Genomic DNA, 18,653 nt, shown 5'->3' on the forward strand with positions numbered 1-18,653 from the left:
GCCTCCAAGATTTGCATGCGCCTGCATATCTGGCGAAGAAGCATGTAAATCTCGGAGCGAAGATTGCGCCGCGCGTCGTCTGCTAGGAGCTACGTGTTCACATGCGCATGTTATAGCGTGAATATCTTCAAGAACCGTTTCTTCCATGGTTGCAGCACAATCGTAAATGATAGTCTGAATTTTTGGAGGGTGCACAAAAGCATTTAGCCTGGCGCTGTCGTCTCTACGCCGTAGTAAGATCAGCGACTGTGCGTGTCGAGCGTGCAGTGTGTGTTAGTTGCACCCTCCACTCGCCCCAATCGTATCCATTTTATTATCGCTTGTGTTTCGAGTGCATCACAAAATGCGTTTTATCTCGTTTTAAACAAATGAAGTGGTAGCAGCGAGACGCGAATGCCGCGCCGAGCTTGAGCGACTTGTCCCGATGCTCTTGAAGCTGTGGTTTGACGGCAGCGGCCAACGCGCCGCCGTGAAACCACCCCTCTAAATAAAATTCACGTGTAACCTGCATCCCAGCTTTATGGTTAACTTTTTAGAATTTTCGGTGCGGGTTATACATGCAAAAGTACGGTACAATGCATGCTCAAGGACACAGGTGATGACATAGGGTGGATGAAAATGCAGCTGCGAGAATTAAGTGTAACAATTGGGAGCTAAAGGCCATTACAGTCAAATGCCTTTGTAGCAAAGTGCTTGGGGCCTCCAAAATCAGTCTTTATGCAGATAACTTCATTGTAAAGGTCGAGCATCGCACCACTCACCATAGAACCGGGACAGAATTATTCCTTCGTCATACAGGTGATTTCAATGTAGAGGTGCTCGTTGTATAGGCGTTCGACTGCATAGCAATAATTTTGCTGATTGTTTGGTTTAAACAAAACAAGATAACTGTACATAGTGTTTATTATCTCTCATTCTCTTCTCTTATTTAGGCACATACAAATAGTCGATGACATGACAATCAGTTCCTTCTTTTTGTGTTTTTCCTCCTTGACTTCCCCAGACGCTTCTTCTGCAAAAGACAAAGAAATAGTGCATTACATGAAATGCAATCTATGCCAACACTGACATGTGACTGACCACTACTGGCTATGACCGGAGTCTTTCTGCTTGCGCTGTCTATACAGTCGAACCTAATGATAACATAGCTGCATCTGACAAGCTGTGACGGCTAGCGAGCTCGCTTGCCATGATAACTTGTTTAAAGCAAAGTTAAAAAAAATATTTCTCCCGTTCAAAGAATACTGCTTTTTTTGTAGGAGTATGCGAATAACAAACAGCAGATTTCAAATAGAATATTCAATCGAATCAAGAAAAAAAAACCATGATATAGAATCGAATACCAGAATGTTTATCACAGTTTATTGCTTACAAATTTTGTGCAAGAATTAAAATGCAGTACTACCTGCCATGGTTGCTTAGTGGCTATGGTGTTGGGCTGCTAAGCACGAGGTCGAGGGATCAAATCCCGACCACGGCGGCCTCATTTCAGTAAGCGCGAAATGCGAAAACATCCGTGTGCTTAGATTTAGGTGCACATTAAAGAACCCCAGGTGGTTCAAACTATTCCTGAGTACCCCACTACGGCGTGCCTCATAATCAGATCGTGGTTTTGGCACATAAAACCCCATTTAAAACACAATGCTACGCTTCCAAGTGTGCTAGCATTGCATAACAAGACTGTAGCAAGCTAGCGGTAACTTAGGTACCTAGGAATCAAAATGTACATTATGGTCTACCCTTATTAAATGAAAACAGCACATGGATCGTGCTGTGCAATGCAAGTGCTGTGCTGTTCGGGTCATGCTGTGTTCAATCAGCAGCAAAGTCTCCAGATCCATTGGTGTGTAGCGATGATGTGTCTGGCTTGACCCATCTGGAGGCTGTGCAGTGATAGCTAGGCCTAGCCTGCCAGTTCCACATGCAGAGTGCCCACACAGCTGCAAGTAGTAGTAGCTGATGATTACAGGTGATGCTAGCTCCTTGCTTGCTACCTGCTCGCACCAGTGATTGCTGTTGTTGGCAAGAGGTGGCACTAGTGACGCGAGCGTGTGTGGGTGCCTGATTAATTGAATGTGGCGAAATGTATGAGAAAGCCCGATTCGGAATGAGGAGACATGGTGGAATGCGACCAATGCAAGTGATGGGTCACACGGGAGAGGGAGACGTGGTGGAATGCGACCAGTGCAAGTGATGGGCCTATCTTGAGAAAGAGGGTTGTGACAATATGTCGACAGAAAGGCGACCAACTTCGTCTGCAACCAATGCCACCAAATACAGGCGATGGTGCATAGTACACAGTCGCCGACCGTTTATTCGGACTGGACGGGAACAGCCAGAAAATCTGAATAATCGAGAGTCCCAAAAAAAGGATTCGCCAGAAAAAAGTACCTTTATGGTCCCAGTGGACGGAAAAAATTGTGAATGCACAACTGTACAGATGCACGCTTACGCGCGATCTGGTCAGCCTGTATTTCCGACAATGTCGGCTATCGCTATAGACAGAGAAGAGCGTCGTCAAGGCCTGGCGCCAAGTCCGCACTCGATGGCTGTGGTGTGGGCGGTGTGTCGTCATAAGAGTCGCTGTCCACTTGCGGCGGCTCCAGAACCTGACGAATGATCTCATCATCCAACTCGGCACAGGGCAGGACGGCACTGTCGAAGTTAGCAAACTGTTCAAATGTAACAGTGGGGATATCGACCCGACTGGCACGGAGGTTGTCGATAACGTTCATGTCAGGCGGCAGCTCAGCCGCGGGGTCGTGGCCTGTGGCACTGTCCTCATCATCAAGGACAAATCCTGCACGGTGAAAGCAGTTGCGGATTGTGTCCGCCGTCACTGCCTTCCAGACATCAGACAGGATGCCGAAGGCAGACAGCACATCCACAACGTAGTTCTTGCCGTGGTCCACACACAAGAGCATGTTGTTTGGAGAGTACTGGCACAGCAGTGCACACAGCTTGTCTGCGCGGTAGTTCGACACAAGGGTTAGGTCGACAGCCCCTCTCTCACCACACATTCGTTTAAATGCCAGGTCGTACCTTTTTTTGAAATTCCGCAGCCAGCCATCACTGAATTTGAATCCAGTAATATCCATGCGCAGGGCCAGCATCACTACTTTTTGTCTGAGCAGATCAACAGACACAGGTATCCGCTTAGCTACAGTGGCGCTCAGCCACATGTTCACGGCCTCTTCCAGCTTAGGATGGCTGCCATCGTGGAAATTTTTCTGCTTCCCCGCAGACACTTTTTCCGCTGCCTCCAGGATCTTCCCCTTGTTCTTCAAGTAATCGGAGACGGCTTGCTTCGAAATGGAGAACTCCCGAGCAACTTCGCATTTAGGTCGGCCGCTTTCCACCTGACGAATAATGGCTGCTTTCTTCGCCATTGTCAGAGTCTTGTAATTGCCGCATCTCGTCGGCGCAGATGTCACGGGAGGCGTCTGAGCCATTTCGCACTACGCGACGACTGGACGAGATCGAACAAGCAAATCAGGCCAAACACACAAAGCAAAAGAGCGAGACTTGAAAGGTAGCTGTTGACAAGGCCTAGGTCAAGTAAGAACTGACAAAGCAAAGGCCGAGCACCAACTTCCAAGCACACTGGCTTGGCATGGCCTGCTGTTTGGCTGCGGTATACAGTCAATGGATACTTGACTGGCTAAATGCGAAACACGACCACCAATAGGTGCAGCCAACAAAAGTACAGCCTTCGAGATCGGCAACTGTAACTTGTAGGTGCTGCGTGGATTTAGACACCAGCAATCCAACCATAGCAAGCGCGCCCTTTCAGTGCTGGCAACCTAGCAAAATGTAAACATCGCAGCCAGCTTGTCATGACCGTATCGTGGCGTTCGACGTCGCATCTGACCAGGCCGCCGGAGTCCGAAAAATCGAATGGCGCGCTGTAGGGCGTCCAAACTATCGGTCGTCGTTATACATTACTTCAATGGGACGAGTGGCGGTGCCGCGAAGGTGTCCGAATAAACGAGCATGTCCGAATTTTCCGCGTCCGAATAAACGGTCGGCGACTGTAAACAGCGTGGCAGACAAATTAGAAAAGCTTCAGAACAAAGTACAACAGCTAGAAAATCAAGCTGTGCCTATGTGCCCAGTAGACCTCAGAGGAACTGCAGCAGACAACCGTCAAGACAGTCTCGAGGTAGCACAGGTAACAATGACATAGAAGACAGCCACGAGGGCAAGATTAGATACAAACAGGCAAGCTAACAGGTAGACACATCAGGCCCCCAGCACGCTGTGAAAATTCAGACAGTGAGCAAAACAACACGTTCACGACTACAGCCACTTCCTCAAGATGAGCCTCACCAACCATCCCAGAAGCCTATGCAGGTGAGCATAGAAATGACGAACTGTGCAATGAATGAGCAGTAGGGAGGCAGCAATGCCTCCCTTGCGATGGGTGCCACTCGCTCCTTAAAAGAAGGCATGACCGGCGGTGATAGCGCGAAGCAGACATATGCAATCAACTGGGCCCTCAACCCCATCAAGAATGATTGGCATGACACACTGCACCGCCCAGCACACACGACAATGTTGTCAGAACTAACAAGCCTCCAAATCAGGGAGCCAACATCAGTGAAAGCTGAAGAAACCAGGTCGACCAGACAAATGAATCACTAAAACAAAGTGATTATCTCGTAGGAAAATCTAGGAAGAAAAACCTTCCAAATGGATCCATAAGGTAGAATACTACCTACCCACCACTACCCGTGCCCCACCACTAGCAAGTGAACATCCAGTGGTGTTGCGTTTGTTATTTCTTCTAAGTACAAAAATTATGGTGCGTGTTAAAATCACAGGCATTGTATTTTCCATTTCGGACAAAGATAAGATAACTGGGTGTGCATTACAATCGAGTAAATACAGTACATAGTAGAATCACAATTCGAACTTGAAGGGGCTTGAAAATTTGTTCAAATTAAAGGAAGCTTACTAAATGGAGGACTTACGTGCAGTGTTGTGTTAGACAGCGCATGTGCACCGAACTAACACGAGTGACGAGTCCCGGAATGGTGGCTTCACAGCAATGTGGCATGTGCTGTGATAAAGCCACACTTCTAGGCAAAATTTCCGCCAATATGAAGCGCACCTCAAGACAAAATTTACATATAAACAGCACCCCCACTTTACTGTTACTATTTTGTCTTGCGGTTTATACGCACCAAAATACGGTAGACAAGAGTAGCAGCTGGCGCACAGCTGCAGTGCCAAGTCGGAAGTGCCGCCGCACGAGTTGGCACGCTACTGAGAGCACGGCTGACAGTGCGATATGTTCGAGTTAACTGTTGCACACCCTTGCGCATTTGAATTAACCAAGTGTTTTCGCGCACTGAAATACACATACTTTGAACGGGCCACCCGCATGAGTTCAAAGTTTGAATTAACGAGATTCAACTGTACAGCAGGCTAATCCCACTAACAGTAAAAGAGAGGCAATGCAAACATACCTTGCCAGCGCCAGGTGCTGTGTTGTGCTTCTTTCTACTGAAGCCCTCCACATCGGCTGAGCTTTTTGCCGTGTTGAACTTGGAGCGCTTGCGCTGCCCACCATAGCCATATTTCTTGTCTTTATATTGTCGCTTCATCTCTGACCTGGAATGAGAACAAGACAGAAGCATTCAACATCACTTGAGTTTTTAGACAAGAGCAGAAAAGGCATGCACACGCGTGTCACATGGGCACTTTTCAATGGCTGTCGACTCGAAGGAGTTGTATCGCTGCTACTTGGCAAACTTGATGGCAGTTGAAATGCTGCAGTAATGTGACACCAAGCCCTTGTGATGTCACCATTGCAAAGCGACAACTCTGCATCCCCAAAAGTGATCAGCCCTGAAAATCAGTCTAAATATCTAAAAAGTGCATGTTCCCTGCTGTAGGGTAAAAAAACTTCATGCTAAAATAATGTAATATATTCGCAGCATTTTGTGTACATTGTTGTCTGATTTATTTGAACCCCCGGAAACATACAACTGCTGGCCACAATGTTCTTTTTTCTCCATTTTTTTTATGGTGTAGGTCTGGTGTTCATTGCTGCTGCAAGAAAATCAAATATTTTTATAAGGTAACTAGTTTCTTGCTGTTCTTTATCTTTAAATACATAAATTGATAATTCATGGTAGTGTAAACACGCTGTTGACAAAAAGTGCCCATGGCATCACTCGAAGGCCTTTAACAATTTCGACCGAGTTCCACCAACATCCGTCAGCTCGATACACTAATGACTCAACAGCCGTTTCAACTACTTCACTGTTGAGCCAAGCCTGTTCGGAGGCTTTTGAAATTCCCATGTGACACGGGTATATAAATTTATCTAGTGCTGCTCTTCAGTGTCCCTCTAACCATCAAAAGTTTCATATCAATACTACTAGAGACAAATCTTGTGCTGAAGCTGTTCAACTACCATTGATATTACAGGTAGCACATGGATTCTTTTACGATTTTGCCCGGTTGAAAAAGCAGATTGTCGCTTAGCACCATGGTATAGTCAAACCTCGTTACAACGAGCACCACATTAACGAACATTTCAGATTAACGAACTTTTAAGAAATCCCGTGCCAACTGCTTATAATTTCAATGTAAAAATATTTCACTACTACGAACTTCAGAATAACAATCGTTATTTAATTTCTGTGCCATCTTAACAACACCTCAGTACTACAAACTCATATTCCGAAATGCGAGGATTCTTAGATTTCAGTGTATCCGTGACGGCAGTCGAAGCTGTAAGCTAGCAGATGACGCAGCGCGAAGAGCGCGGACGCCTTGCAACTTGCCTCCCGCAAAAACCCGAGATGGTGCGGAACGAGAAAGACCTCCTTGTATCCGCCATGTTGCACGTGGGAGTACAGAATGGCCTTTGTCAGGCCCAATGCTGCAGGAGAAGTCTCGGCAGTTCGCTGCAATTCTGGAGGTCACCAGCTTCGAAGCGTCTTCTGGCTGGCTCCACGGTTTTCGCCAACGAAACGGCGCAACCTGGTAGACTGTGTCTGGCGAGGAGAAGGCAGCAGGTGAAGCTGCAGCAGCCACGTGGAGGGAGGAAAGTTTCCACGAAATGGTCAAGTCTCACGCGGCGGCTGATGTTTTCAATGCAGACGAGACGGCCTGTTTTTATCAGCTGCTCCCAGACAAGACAATGCATTCTAAGGGAGAACAGTGCAAAGGCGGCAAAAAGTCGAAGCTTCGAGTCACCGTGATGTATTGCTGCAATGCAGGTGGCACTGAAAAGTTGAAGCCTCAAGTGATCGGCAGGTTTTCGAAGCCGCGCTGCATGAAGAATGTAGTGTCGCTGCCGTGCCAGTATCGGGCGAATCAGCGTGCCTGAATGACCCACGAGCTGTTTTCCGAGTGGCAGCGGACGGTAAACGAAAAGATGAGGAAAGAGGGGCGGCACATTTTGATGATTGTTGACAATTGCTCAGCGCACATTGTCAACACACGGCTTACGAATGTGCGTCCTGAGTACCTGCCGCCGAACTGCACATCAGTACTTCAGCCACTGGACCAAGGAATAATAAGGAGCGTGAAATCGCACTTCCAGAAGCGCCTTGTTCAGCGGCTGCTCATCAACCTGCGTCTGCAGCACTCGACAGCCATCAACGTCTGACAGGCTGCAGAAATGCATAATTATAGGCGCATGGTGGAGCGTCACGTCCACCACCATTCAAAACTGTTGGAAGAAGGCTGGCCTGACGAGAACAGATGGCCAACCACAAAGCGATGGTAGTGGAGGGCAGTTCGAGCGAGCTCTGGAGCGAGGTGGCCGAGCAGCTAGCCGTCGATCCCTCAGCCACATTTGACGACTATGTCCAGTGTGACGAGGCGACGTGGACATCAGCAGAGCTTACCACTGATGACATCCTGCAGAGTGTCCAGGGCACAGAGACTCACTATGAGGAATGCAGCCATGACATGGACAACTATGTCACGGTAGCACCCGAAGATCGCGACGAGCTCGTGTCGGCCACAGATGCATTGGAATACTTGAGGAAACTCCGCTTATTTATAGGGAAAAGCGGCACAGCGACGGAAGCAGTGCATAAGAATGCGGACGGTCTAGAATTGTTCGTGCTGCACCTGTCAAAAAACGATCACGGACTATTTAAAATAAACGTGCCTTGTCTGACGATCAGGTGTGCATTGTTATGAGAAACGAGTTCAAGGACGTACCGTTGCAAAGGTAGGACGTTTGCATTACTGATATGCTATTGTTATGGTTCATTTTTGGGCTTTCACCATAATGACCTTTCAGAATAACGAACATTTTTCCGCGGTCCCCTGAAGTTCGTTATACCAAGATTTCACTGTAATTATTAGAGGTATGCGAGTACTGAATTAGTAGATTTCGAATCGAATCAAGAAAGTAATGCCAAATGTCAAATCGAATAGAAAATTTATCACAAAATTTAATGCTTACAAATTCTGGCAAGATAAAACACAATGCTGCGCATGCTCGGAAGTCTCCTAGCACTGCATATAACAAGAATGTAGCAAGCTATCAGTAACTTAGGTACACAGAAATCAAGATATACAGTAGTCTGATACGGCTGTTCTAGTATATGAAGGTCTGGAAAATATATTTTTTTATTTACCAAGAGGATGTCTGTTGAATAGAATCAAGTGCTTAATTTTCTCTCTGAAGCTAAAATATTTAGTGAAGTTGTGTTGTACGGCATACCAATGAAGTTTTTAGTTAAAAGGGGCCCCGGACCACATTTTATTGAAGTCGAGAAATGCATTTGATGTTACACTATTTCAGAAAAACATTTCAAAAAGTTTTTCAGTGCGTTCAGCAGAAGCGGAGTTACTGGCAATCAAACACACCACTCGTGATGCATCCACTCCTTCAATAATTTGCACTGCAAAGGCTACAGCGGAGCGGGGCGTGCCCACAACGCTCCGCCTACTGAACTTTATTGTGGCCGTGCAGTTCAAATTTGATTTTGGGTGTTCACATAGACGCTACTATTTCTGATTTGGCACCTACGACAGGCCAAACATGGTTGTCCTCAGCGAGCTGCAGTGCGCTCAGCCAATTAGGGCGTCCCGATGTACTCCTCGTTCGCCGGAGAGGAGGACATCAAGGCACCCTGAGCCAGTGGACTCGGGCACCCAGAGGCGGTCTCTACGCTACGTAGCACACCGCAGCTACATGCAACAGCAGCGTTTGCTTCGAGCACAACTTGGCTTGAATGCACGCTTGCACACATTTACTCCCGTCTCGCTGTGCTACATGGTGCAGACCAGCTTTGTCCTGCATCAGCTTGACCGACACATAGTAGCCACACCCAACTTGCGCATGTTAAAGCACTATCAATAACTCATAACGAAGCGAAGTGTGCCAAGGCGTCAAACAGAAGCAGCCAGGAGTGAGCACACACTGGCAAGCGTGCGTGCAATCTGACCTTAAGTTTCGTGTGGTTCGGCGCTAGTTGAGTGTTCAAAGCTAGTCAAAGCTAGTCGACCTGACGGCTACGACACCGATAAGCCAGGTGGCGAAAGTTTAATTCCTACGTGGGTGGCTGTGGCCAAGCATGAGCAGACGACAGTTGGCTTGTTCCGGAAGTACGAAGTTATTATAGAAATTTGAAAGCAGATTTTTTTGCTTGTTTCAGCCTGTTTATTAATTAAATAAACTGCATTAGTAAACATACACTGTAAGAGTAGAAAGAAGCGCACTGATCCAAACACCCTTCTTGATTGAGGTCAGCTATTGGCCAACAGCAGCTGCATATGGGAATCCGCTTTATTACGAAATAAAGCGTCCAGAAAGGAGTGAGGAGCAGCTTCAGTTGAAAAGAGAACGCCGTAAGAGAGCGAGAAAAGTGACTTCACACAAGCGCATCAGTGATTCAAATCTACGTCAGCCAATACGAGCGTTCCGCATGCACCACTTGACTGCAGTAACGAATCTTTCTCTTTTCGTGATCGATTTTATTTTTGCATGCAGAAATACGGCGCTGTGGCTATTTAAGCTCCCAACTCTCCTGTTTACACAGTGATGTCAAGATGGCGGCGCTGCGCCAACGGAAAGCCACGCGATCCGTGGTGCGATTGCACCTCCCGACGCCCATTTTCTCGCAGTTTTCATGACAGCACACTAAAAAGTACTTTTTTGTCCGAGGATAGCGGGAAAAAAAAGTAAACCCGCAAATAGAAAATTTTGACCAAGTTGACCAGTTCAGCTGCCGCGTCTCCTCTTAATAATGTGGAAAAGCCCGTTTACAGCATTTGACATATTTTCAATGGCAAGATTCCAAAAATTTCTCAGCAAAGATTGTTATCTGAAGCGACGAACAGCGAAGAACAGAAGTGCCAATGTAGTCACCTGCTCTTTTCTTGTCAGCACTCTGCCTGTTGGCTTACAAACACGCAGCTTGCCTATTCTGTAACATGTGCTAGTTTGGCTAGCACATCATGCTGGATTGCCGACCATACCTTGCAAAATTCAAGCTGTAGGGTAGGAATGCCTAGACAGATGACTCACTTTGAGGGGCCCTTGCCTCGTCCCGGCTGGTTTCCGCTAGGCCCTGGCTTTTGACCTTTCTGTCTCCCGCTGTTCTCCAGGAAATCCAGGGAGCCATGGCCTGAAATTATAATTATCAGATGAGGGCATGACGTCAAACAACCTACTTAGAAATCCTTGAAGCCTAAGCTTATCTGCCATCACACCTACACAATGCACAGGGTTGCCTACTTGTGTACTCCATTTCATACTTTGCAGGCAGTGCTGCGGCCGCTACACAATTGGTGCGGTCATAGAAGTTGCACTTCCCGCATTTCGCAGTGCCGCTGTTTGATCTGCGATGTTCTCAGGAGAACAGCTACTTCATATCTTACAATTTACATCAAATCCCGTACAGCCAAATGCCTCAAACAAAATGACCTGTGTAGTGACGGATTCCATATGTCCCAAAGAAATTCCTATCTTTGGTATGTATTGAGAACGCCTCAACAGTGAAGATTAACATCATGAATTTGTGAGCACGACAAAGAAATTCCAGGCATCCAATGGCTAACTTGTTGCTTCACAATGAACACACACAGAGGCACTACCACTGCCCTCCACGGGTGCCACCAAGCTGAGGTGCGCATATGGAGCCTCAGTCGACATGACAAGGACTATGCGGAAGAGTCCTAACTTCACTGTAGCTACGACAGACCCTCCCCTCCTGCCAAACTAACGCCGGTGAAAAAAATTAAAAGGAAGAGTAAAAAACAAATGAAGAAAAAGGAAGTCCAGCAGATGTAACAGCGGGCCTCCTCGCAAATAAAGCAAAACTAGGCACAACTATCATTCTGGTAACCATCAGTGCCAAGTACAGCGAGTTGAGAAACTAGGCATTGCAACCAACACTGGTGAACTCTGCGAACAACAAGTGCGAGCAAACCAACCAACCAAGCATTGTTTGAGTCGGTAAGTAGATTTGGCGCACTAACCATGTTCGCCATGCTGCCACAGGGGCAGTGGTTTCCAAGAGATCAAGCTCGGCAAAAGAGCTCACTCACCTTTCTTGAACTTCTTCAGATTCTCCATCATTTCTCGCTTCTCTTTCTGTCGCTGCTGCAACACCTCCACTTGAACCTGTGAACAATGCCAGCACCAAGTGTCTATCAAACAGCACTCCAGTGAGGTTAAAAACTTCGCGCTGCCTGCAGCAGGGAACTGCGGTGCGCTTGTGTTATCGCCTACTAAAAGCATGCAGTATGCTTCTAACGGCTGCAGTGCCGTTGCGCTACGCCCCACATGCTATAAAACAGATAGGTGAAGATGCTTATCGCAATAGGGTTGGCGGCAATAGATACGAATGCGGCGTGCAACGACCTGGGAGGTGATTTGCTAAAACCGGAATAAGAAACTGAGTGTGCGCCGGCGCTTGAACGTGATACGGACGGCTACTGTTCTTGGTTGTGCGCACCTCGCTCCTTTTCTTGTTCGCATGAGATCTAGCGGCCGAAAAACGTATCAAACGATTGCAGTCTGCAGCAGGGAACGGCGTCACATTTGGGTTATCGCTTGTTAAAAGCGTGCAGTATGGCTCCAACAGCACCACATGCTGTGAAACAGATAGGTGAAGATGCTTATTGCAATATGTTTGTGGCGATAGCTGTGACTGCAGCGTGCAATGATCCAGGAAAAGATTTGCCGGTACCGGAATAAGGAACTAAGTGTGCACCGGCATTTTTACGTAAGAGGGGTGGGCGAATATTGCGGCGGGCAGCTACTGCTCTCGATCACATGCACCTTGCCTTTTTTTCTTTTGTTTACATGGCATCTAGCAGCCGGATACATATCATACGATCGTGCCTAAACATCATGCCTTCCAGGAACGTATGAACTGGTGCAAAAATAAGTGCAACTGTATTGGGTTATTTTTTGTTTTCGATCGCGAACGTTGGCGCTGGGAAATCATACGTAACGAGAACATATCGAGATTTTACTGTAATCTAAAGGGAATTTTTAAAAAGACTTAACAGAGTCCAATACGCAGTAAAACCTCGTTAACTTGACCCCTATTAATTTGGAAAATCTGATAATTCGGGCTTGTCCTCTGGTCCCAGCAGGCCCGACGTGTATTATTTAACACAATAAAAATGCGAGTACGTTGCCTGAGCTGCAGCGGTGGTCGGCACGGCAGCTTTGCTCACCTTCTTTCCAAACTTCTTGAGCTCACGCATCTTGCGGGCCTTCTCAGAGCGCTCCAGGGCCACCTTTTTGGAAAGCAGCTTCTCGCGCACCTTCGTCATGTGCGTGTCCGCCTTGGCCATCTGGGCAAAATAGTCCTCTGGCCGCTTTGTCACAACGCCCAGCTGGTGGAGGCGTGGAATGCCCTCCAGCACCGCCGCCTGGGCCTGCCGGTAGCTGCGAAAATAAGCCTCTGAGTCCAATCCACAGTCACAACTTCCCACAGGACTTAAGCTAAACAGTACCACAAACACTCTAAGGGAGGCTGTAGCAGACGACCCAGAATGAGCTGACAGTGCAACAGCCAGACAGAGCAGAAGAGAAAGGTCGCTGCTCATGGCAAAAGTAACTGTGCACCATGTGGTTCGTGCCTCTAAGTACAAAGAAGTTGATTCAGCTAAATGACAATAAAAATTACACGCAATGACGAGAGAACAAAACTGCTAGGGACACAACTGACTTTCTTAATTAAGCAACATTGTTAACTGATGTGACCTAAACGGCACCATACACACTGAGTGTACAATTGGCTTATTGACGTAAAATAAAGATACATGCAATTAAGAGAAAAAATACACGAAGTCAAACCAGCATTCTGGGGCTTTAATCTGAGGTGCAGTTACGTTATAGTGACAAACAGCGAGATTACATTTAATGATGTTGACAGATCTAGCTAACATGTCAACATGGTCAAGTAATAATCAAGCCACATGGCTGAATCTGTTTGATCTACAAAAATAGTTGTTTGAGTTTGAACTATTACATGACTTGCACGTTGAATATCACACAGCAGATGACTTCCGAGAGTCAATAAGAAGTGGCCAACATAGGCCAGGAAATTGGCCCAGTGTTCATTTGCAATGTCAAAACCTGCCCTACACAGAGTGCTTGTATGCTTGGCCAACTTCTCATGCAATGGTGTTAATAAGCTTGACTGGTTGTACAATCAGCATAGATTGAAACTGGGACAAGAAAAAAAAAAAATGATCAATGCACCTGCTGCAGGCAAACCCGAAAATGCGACCACCATTTTAGTCATTTTCAACTTGTTTGCATTTAAATTTATGCTGATATATATGTCAAGCTTCGTTTCTGGAGCACTGTACCAAGCAACACGGTTTCTACATTACTGGAAGCAATCTCTCGTGAAAAAGTTGCCCCAACGTGGAACAAATGCCAGACCTCCAAAAAAACACTGGAAAGAAAAAAGGACAGGACCCTTACAATGCCATTTCACGTTTGAAGTCGTGATGAACGGCGTCCTCGGTGGCACCCCTGACCAGACCGCCTTTGCGATTCTTCTGCAGCTCCATGTCACCAAACTGTTCCGACAGCTCAGGTGTCAAGGGTGCCAAGCCATTCACCATGGTAAGGGTCTCGACCCAGTCCAAGTCGAGCTCCATTTCGGCAAGCTTCTGCTTCAGTGCTGCCTGTAATTGCAAAGTCGGGAGGTCAAGAAAACACTCTGAGTGTTTGCAGTAGACCAACAAGAACCAGAAAAACATATTTGACCTCACCAGGTCCAGGCCAGTGATAGCCACCAGAGCACGACCCGAAACTCTCTATCTTTAGTGAAATGTTGCTAAGTGATGATAATGATGATGTGGTGCGTCAACAGATGGAATGTGCAAAGGAAAAACAACTCCCTATGTTCTAAAACAGTATCACATCTCAAGGTCGTGCTTTGCCTCAAAAAGTTATTTTGATGAACCTAGATGGCTCAGTAATAAACTCTTCAGCATGCCTTTTAGAAACAGCACCAAATGGAGGCGCATGTAACCTCTTTGCAATAAAATGTAGGCAAGGTAATGAACTCTGCCAAAGTCACTAGAGAAATTTCACCAGGGAAATTTACTGGCTATTTACATCAATATAAAAGTCACAAAGGCTCCAAAAAGGCCAAGTTGTTTTAACCCGTTCAGGCACTATGTACACAATTGTACACATTGAAGATAGTGCCTCTAAAATCAAAAGTACAGGCTAAATTGAAGTATTTAAATTATCCTGTAAACATAGTCACGCACTTCTGACTGGACCCGTGCTGCAAGTTTGACCGTGCCTTGTCAGTTTGTCTTCACGTAACGGTTGACTTCTTCCATTGTTTTCATGATGTTTTACAACAGGCATATATTTCAAGTGTCTGGAGAGGTGCTTTCAAGTACGCTAGACATAAAATAGTTGAGATTCTCATATCTGGCATTCCTATAGCAAAGTTCTTGCATGCAGTCCACATGCTGTAAACTTGGGAAAACTTACTGACCAATTTTTTCTGGAGCTGTACAGTTTTCATGATTATGAAAGTTCCAAGAAATGTGATGAAACTCAATTTTCGCTGGAAATATTTTATTGGTGCCTTATGTGCTTAAAATGACCAATAACTCGTTAAATTTAAAACCTTTCTTGCTAAGTGACAAACACAATTCAAGGCAATGCCACAAGGCATCATAGCGCTTCCTACAAGAATTACGAGAGGGAAACCTGGCAGCTACACTAGCAGACAAACTTCTGTGCTGATGTATGCAAAACTACGAGGGCATGGTGTCAGTGAAATAAAGCTTCGCAGTTGGAGAAAAAAATTCACCCTGGTTCGGGGGTTGAACCCGGGACCAACGTCTTTCTGAGGCAGTTGCTCTACCATTTCAGCTAACCAGGAGGACAGCATTTAAGCATAAAACATAGTCTCCAAACATTAGCACTGACACCATTACTCTTTCCCAAAATGCCCGAGGAAGTGGCCCCCTCTACGCCACCCCCTCTTCCAATTTGGAACCACAGTGAAGGCACTGTAAAAACACAGGTGGCTATGACCGAAATTGCTGAGCAGGTTGCATAAATACTGCACACTAATTTATAGAAAATGCCACTGGCTTCGCTAATGGGAAGCGTTTCGTGACAAGTTGTAGGCAGTCTTGTCTAGCAACACTACACCACTGGGTCAAAATTTCTGGTGTTTCAAGGATAGAACATAAAACACTGTTCCTTGCAGAAGAGGCACATATGACACCACCTGTCGCACAGCATTTCACATTAGTGACCTCAAGACTGCACTGCAAGTGCAATCGTGTCACTTAAATGAGGTTCAAGGGTCGCAAAGCGTAATAGAAAAAGGATTCCCTTACCGTGTTGTTGATGAACTCTTTCTTGACATGAGGAGCAATGGCATAAAGTCCAGGTTTCAATTCACCCTTCGCTAGTTTCTCTTGCAACTGCAAAGTAAAGGTAATGGAACGATCAGAATTAGAAAAAATAATTTGCCAATGCCATGGTCGCACAACAGGATCACATATTTTGGTAGTGAGAACAGTTGGACAGACTAATTTATTTACCACCAAATGAATCTTGATATCCCTGGAATTAAAGAGAAACTGAGACTTCCACCCAAATGTAGCAATTCGCTACTATGGAAACCCAACTGGGTTCCTCGAAAGAAAGCCTCGCAGTTGAAGAAAAATTCGTCCTGGTCCGGGACTCGAATTACTTATCTCCACCTAGCGGATTTCCGCTGAACTATTACATCATATCCCTGGAATGCATTGCCTGAGATTGTTTTGCCACACTAGCACCTTCAGAATAGTGTCCCCCCCCCCCCCCTTATCCCCCCAAATTTTATAAAGTGCTTGGTGTTTCCACGCAGCTAAATAAAATTAGCTACATATAGGAAGGGAGGGGGGGGGGGCAATGTGGACTTGTGGACAGTAGAGGTTTTGTCCTAAAGCAATGCAACATGTATACAGTCACGAATGAAAGTTTAACAAGTCCATGGCATCAGTAAAAAACTGAAGATTTTATTCTAGCCCAGCTTATCGGATCGCTTGAATACATTGCATTGGTGAAACCTGTACTACTTGATTTCCACCAGCATGCCCCGACTGTGACGAAAAAAAACAAAAAAAAAAAACAAAAACAAATGCAGGCTTGCACATATTGCAATGCAGGGGCACAATAGCTGGTGCAACATTAGGCGCACAATAAGTCTTGCACTGTTTTGCCTGATGTCAGTTCGAATAAATCGTTGAAGACTGATCTATGACAGGACGACCAATAATATTTCCGTCGAGAAAAAGGAACAAAATAGAGAGACACAAAGTTATGCTTGCATTCCTTTGTCGTGTGGTAAGTCGTATATTGGTCGGACAGAATTATGCATTAATGATCGGCTGTGCAAATACGTCAACAAGGTATGCAAAGTGGTTTCTGAGGGTTTCTTGTCGTTGCACTGCGAGACACATGCCCGTCATCTTCTGTTTGAAAGAACCACGTTTTTAGGCAAGCCGCATAAGTCAGAGGCGACTCGGTTGATTAGCATAACGCATTGCCGCTTTTGCAGCCTCGTTCATTAGCAAATCACCAGTGGCCTTGTGATTCAAAGAACTGGAGTCTCAGCAGATGGGCGAACTTCTATGTCAGGACATGGTTCAATCTGAATCCCTTCATCGCAGTCATGCTATTTCTCTTTTCTGTGTACCTCTGTCGATACGGCACATGCATTGAAAAGCATGGTATAAGTGCAGTCCTTCTGAAAAATAAAGAATGTTGTTGAAAGTAGCACTGCGTGTGTCGTTTTGTGTCTTCACATGTTGCTGTTCCTGCGTGTGCTCTATATGTTCATGATGTTTCTCTAGAACATCATGAACTATGAACAAGCCCAAATCGTCAATGGCCACACTGGTTGACTTCAGGCGCAATATTTTTCTCGCCTGTAGTATGAGCAGAGTAGCTGAGAGGTAAAACTACTCTGTGGGACCGAGGTTTATGTCTGCTTGGGCACCCCCCTTCATTTTTTTTCTTTCTTCATTTCATCACGAACTCGCAAAGCACTTTGGTATTCCTGCGAAGGCCACCGGTGGTCATCAAAAGGACTAGAGGTTAGAGCCCATAACAGCTACCGCTGTAAATAATTTCACGGCACCATCGGCGTTCCAACTAATTTTGCTCCCTACTGTACAGCATTCCATCTCTTTAGGCAAAAGTTAAGGGGGCTTCTACCTAGGAAGATGGAATGCTGTGCTGCTGAACGAAGAAAGGTTTGAGGCATAGTGCTAGAGCTCAAGGCAATCCACACGAACCCGCGAGCCACATTTACTTGCACACCGTATTTTAAATGGAGTGTTTCTTGCGAGGTTACACTTTCTTTAAGTTACATAACAAACCTATAGCACTCTAGACAGCTAACCTAATGTTGCTGTAGAGGAGGGCTTTGGTTCAATTTTGCTGTTCACTTGGGATTCTTTCAACTCGAGTACACAGGTGCTCACACACTAAGCGGCCAGGACAAACCAGCGACGTTATGCGCAGCTGTAGATCTACACAGCCTCTGTTCAAAACAACTATTTTAATGCTACGCAGTAATCAATCACACTTTCAGAAAATTGTTCGTGGAAAGCATTTGGGCAGCGGGCTAAGCTTGCGCACGTGTTGTGAGCGGCCGACAGCAACACAAAAAATAAAGAACGTGCTTACCTCTTCATCTGAGTCGAGCGACTCCGAATCGGACATTTTGTCTTTTGGCGAGTTAGGAACGGCACATAAAAATCACCTGCAGCACGAAATATAAGTCGCACAATAAGAACGTTCGCTGTACACACCACGTACACACCGTACTACACAAGTCAACTGCACGGTGCACGCGGCTGCCGCAACCACCTTAAACATACGAACTTTAGGCCTTTCTTGACAGCGCTACGTAAGCTAGCATCACCATACGCCAAACAAGTTTTTGGAGCAGCCACGGTAGCGCTGCCTGCCACGTTTTAAGCCACTTAAAAGATAAAATCTTTAGCAATATTTTATTGATAGAAACAAATTTTCACATTATATTTACTGCTAATTAATATTATTTGAAGCATTTTCTAGATATACAGCTAGCTAGCGTTGTTTAAGTTTCTGTAGCGCAGCGTGGCCTTCAAGATTGGGTGACGCGTGCCGTGTCCGTAGATCGCATGGTAGG

General features: G+C 46.0%; 1 protein-coding gene across 1 annotated transcript; it reads right to left on the reverse strand.

The window, feature by feature from the left end:
- Window positions 1-885: 885 nt before the first annotated feature.
- On the reverse strand, window positions 886-18,320 carry LOC119433982 (probable rRNA-processing protein EBP2). Its single transcript, XM_037701272.2, has 8 exons — window positions 18,167-18,320; window positions 15,826-15,912; window positions 13,931-14,136; window positions 12,670-12,883; window positions 11,530-11,605; window positions 10,508-10,607; window positions 5,472-5,616; window positions 886-1,012 (listed from the first exon to the last, which is right to left on the reverse strand). Exons 1-8 carry the CDS (start codon window positions 18,200-18,202, stop codon window positions 962-964), a joined length of 915 nt encoding a protein of 304 aa, XP_037557200.1. The 5' UTR covers window positions 18,203-18,320; the 3' UTR covers window positions 886-961.
- Window positions 18,321-18,653: the final 333 nt, after the last annotated feature.

This window comes from Dermacentor silvarum, chromosome 11 (assembly GCF_013339745.2).
Source record: "Dermacentor silvarum isolate Dsil-2018 chromosome 11, BIME_Dsil_1.4, whole genome shotgun sequence".
NCBI classification, from domain to species: Eukaryota; Metazoa; Arthropoda; class Arachnida; order Ixodida; family Ixodidae; genus Dermacentor; species Dermacentor silvarum.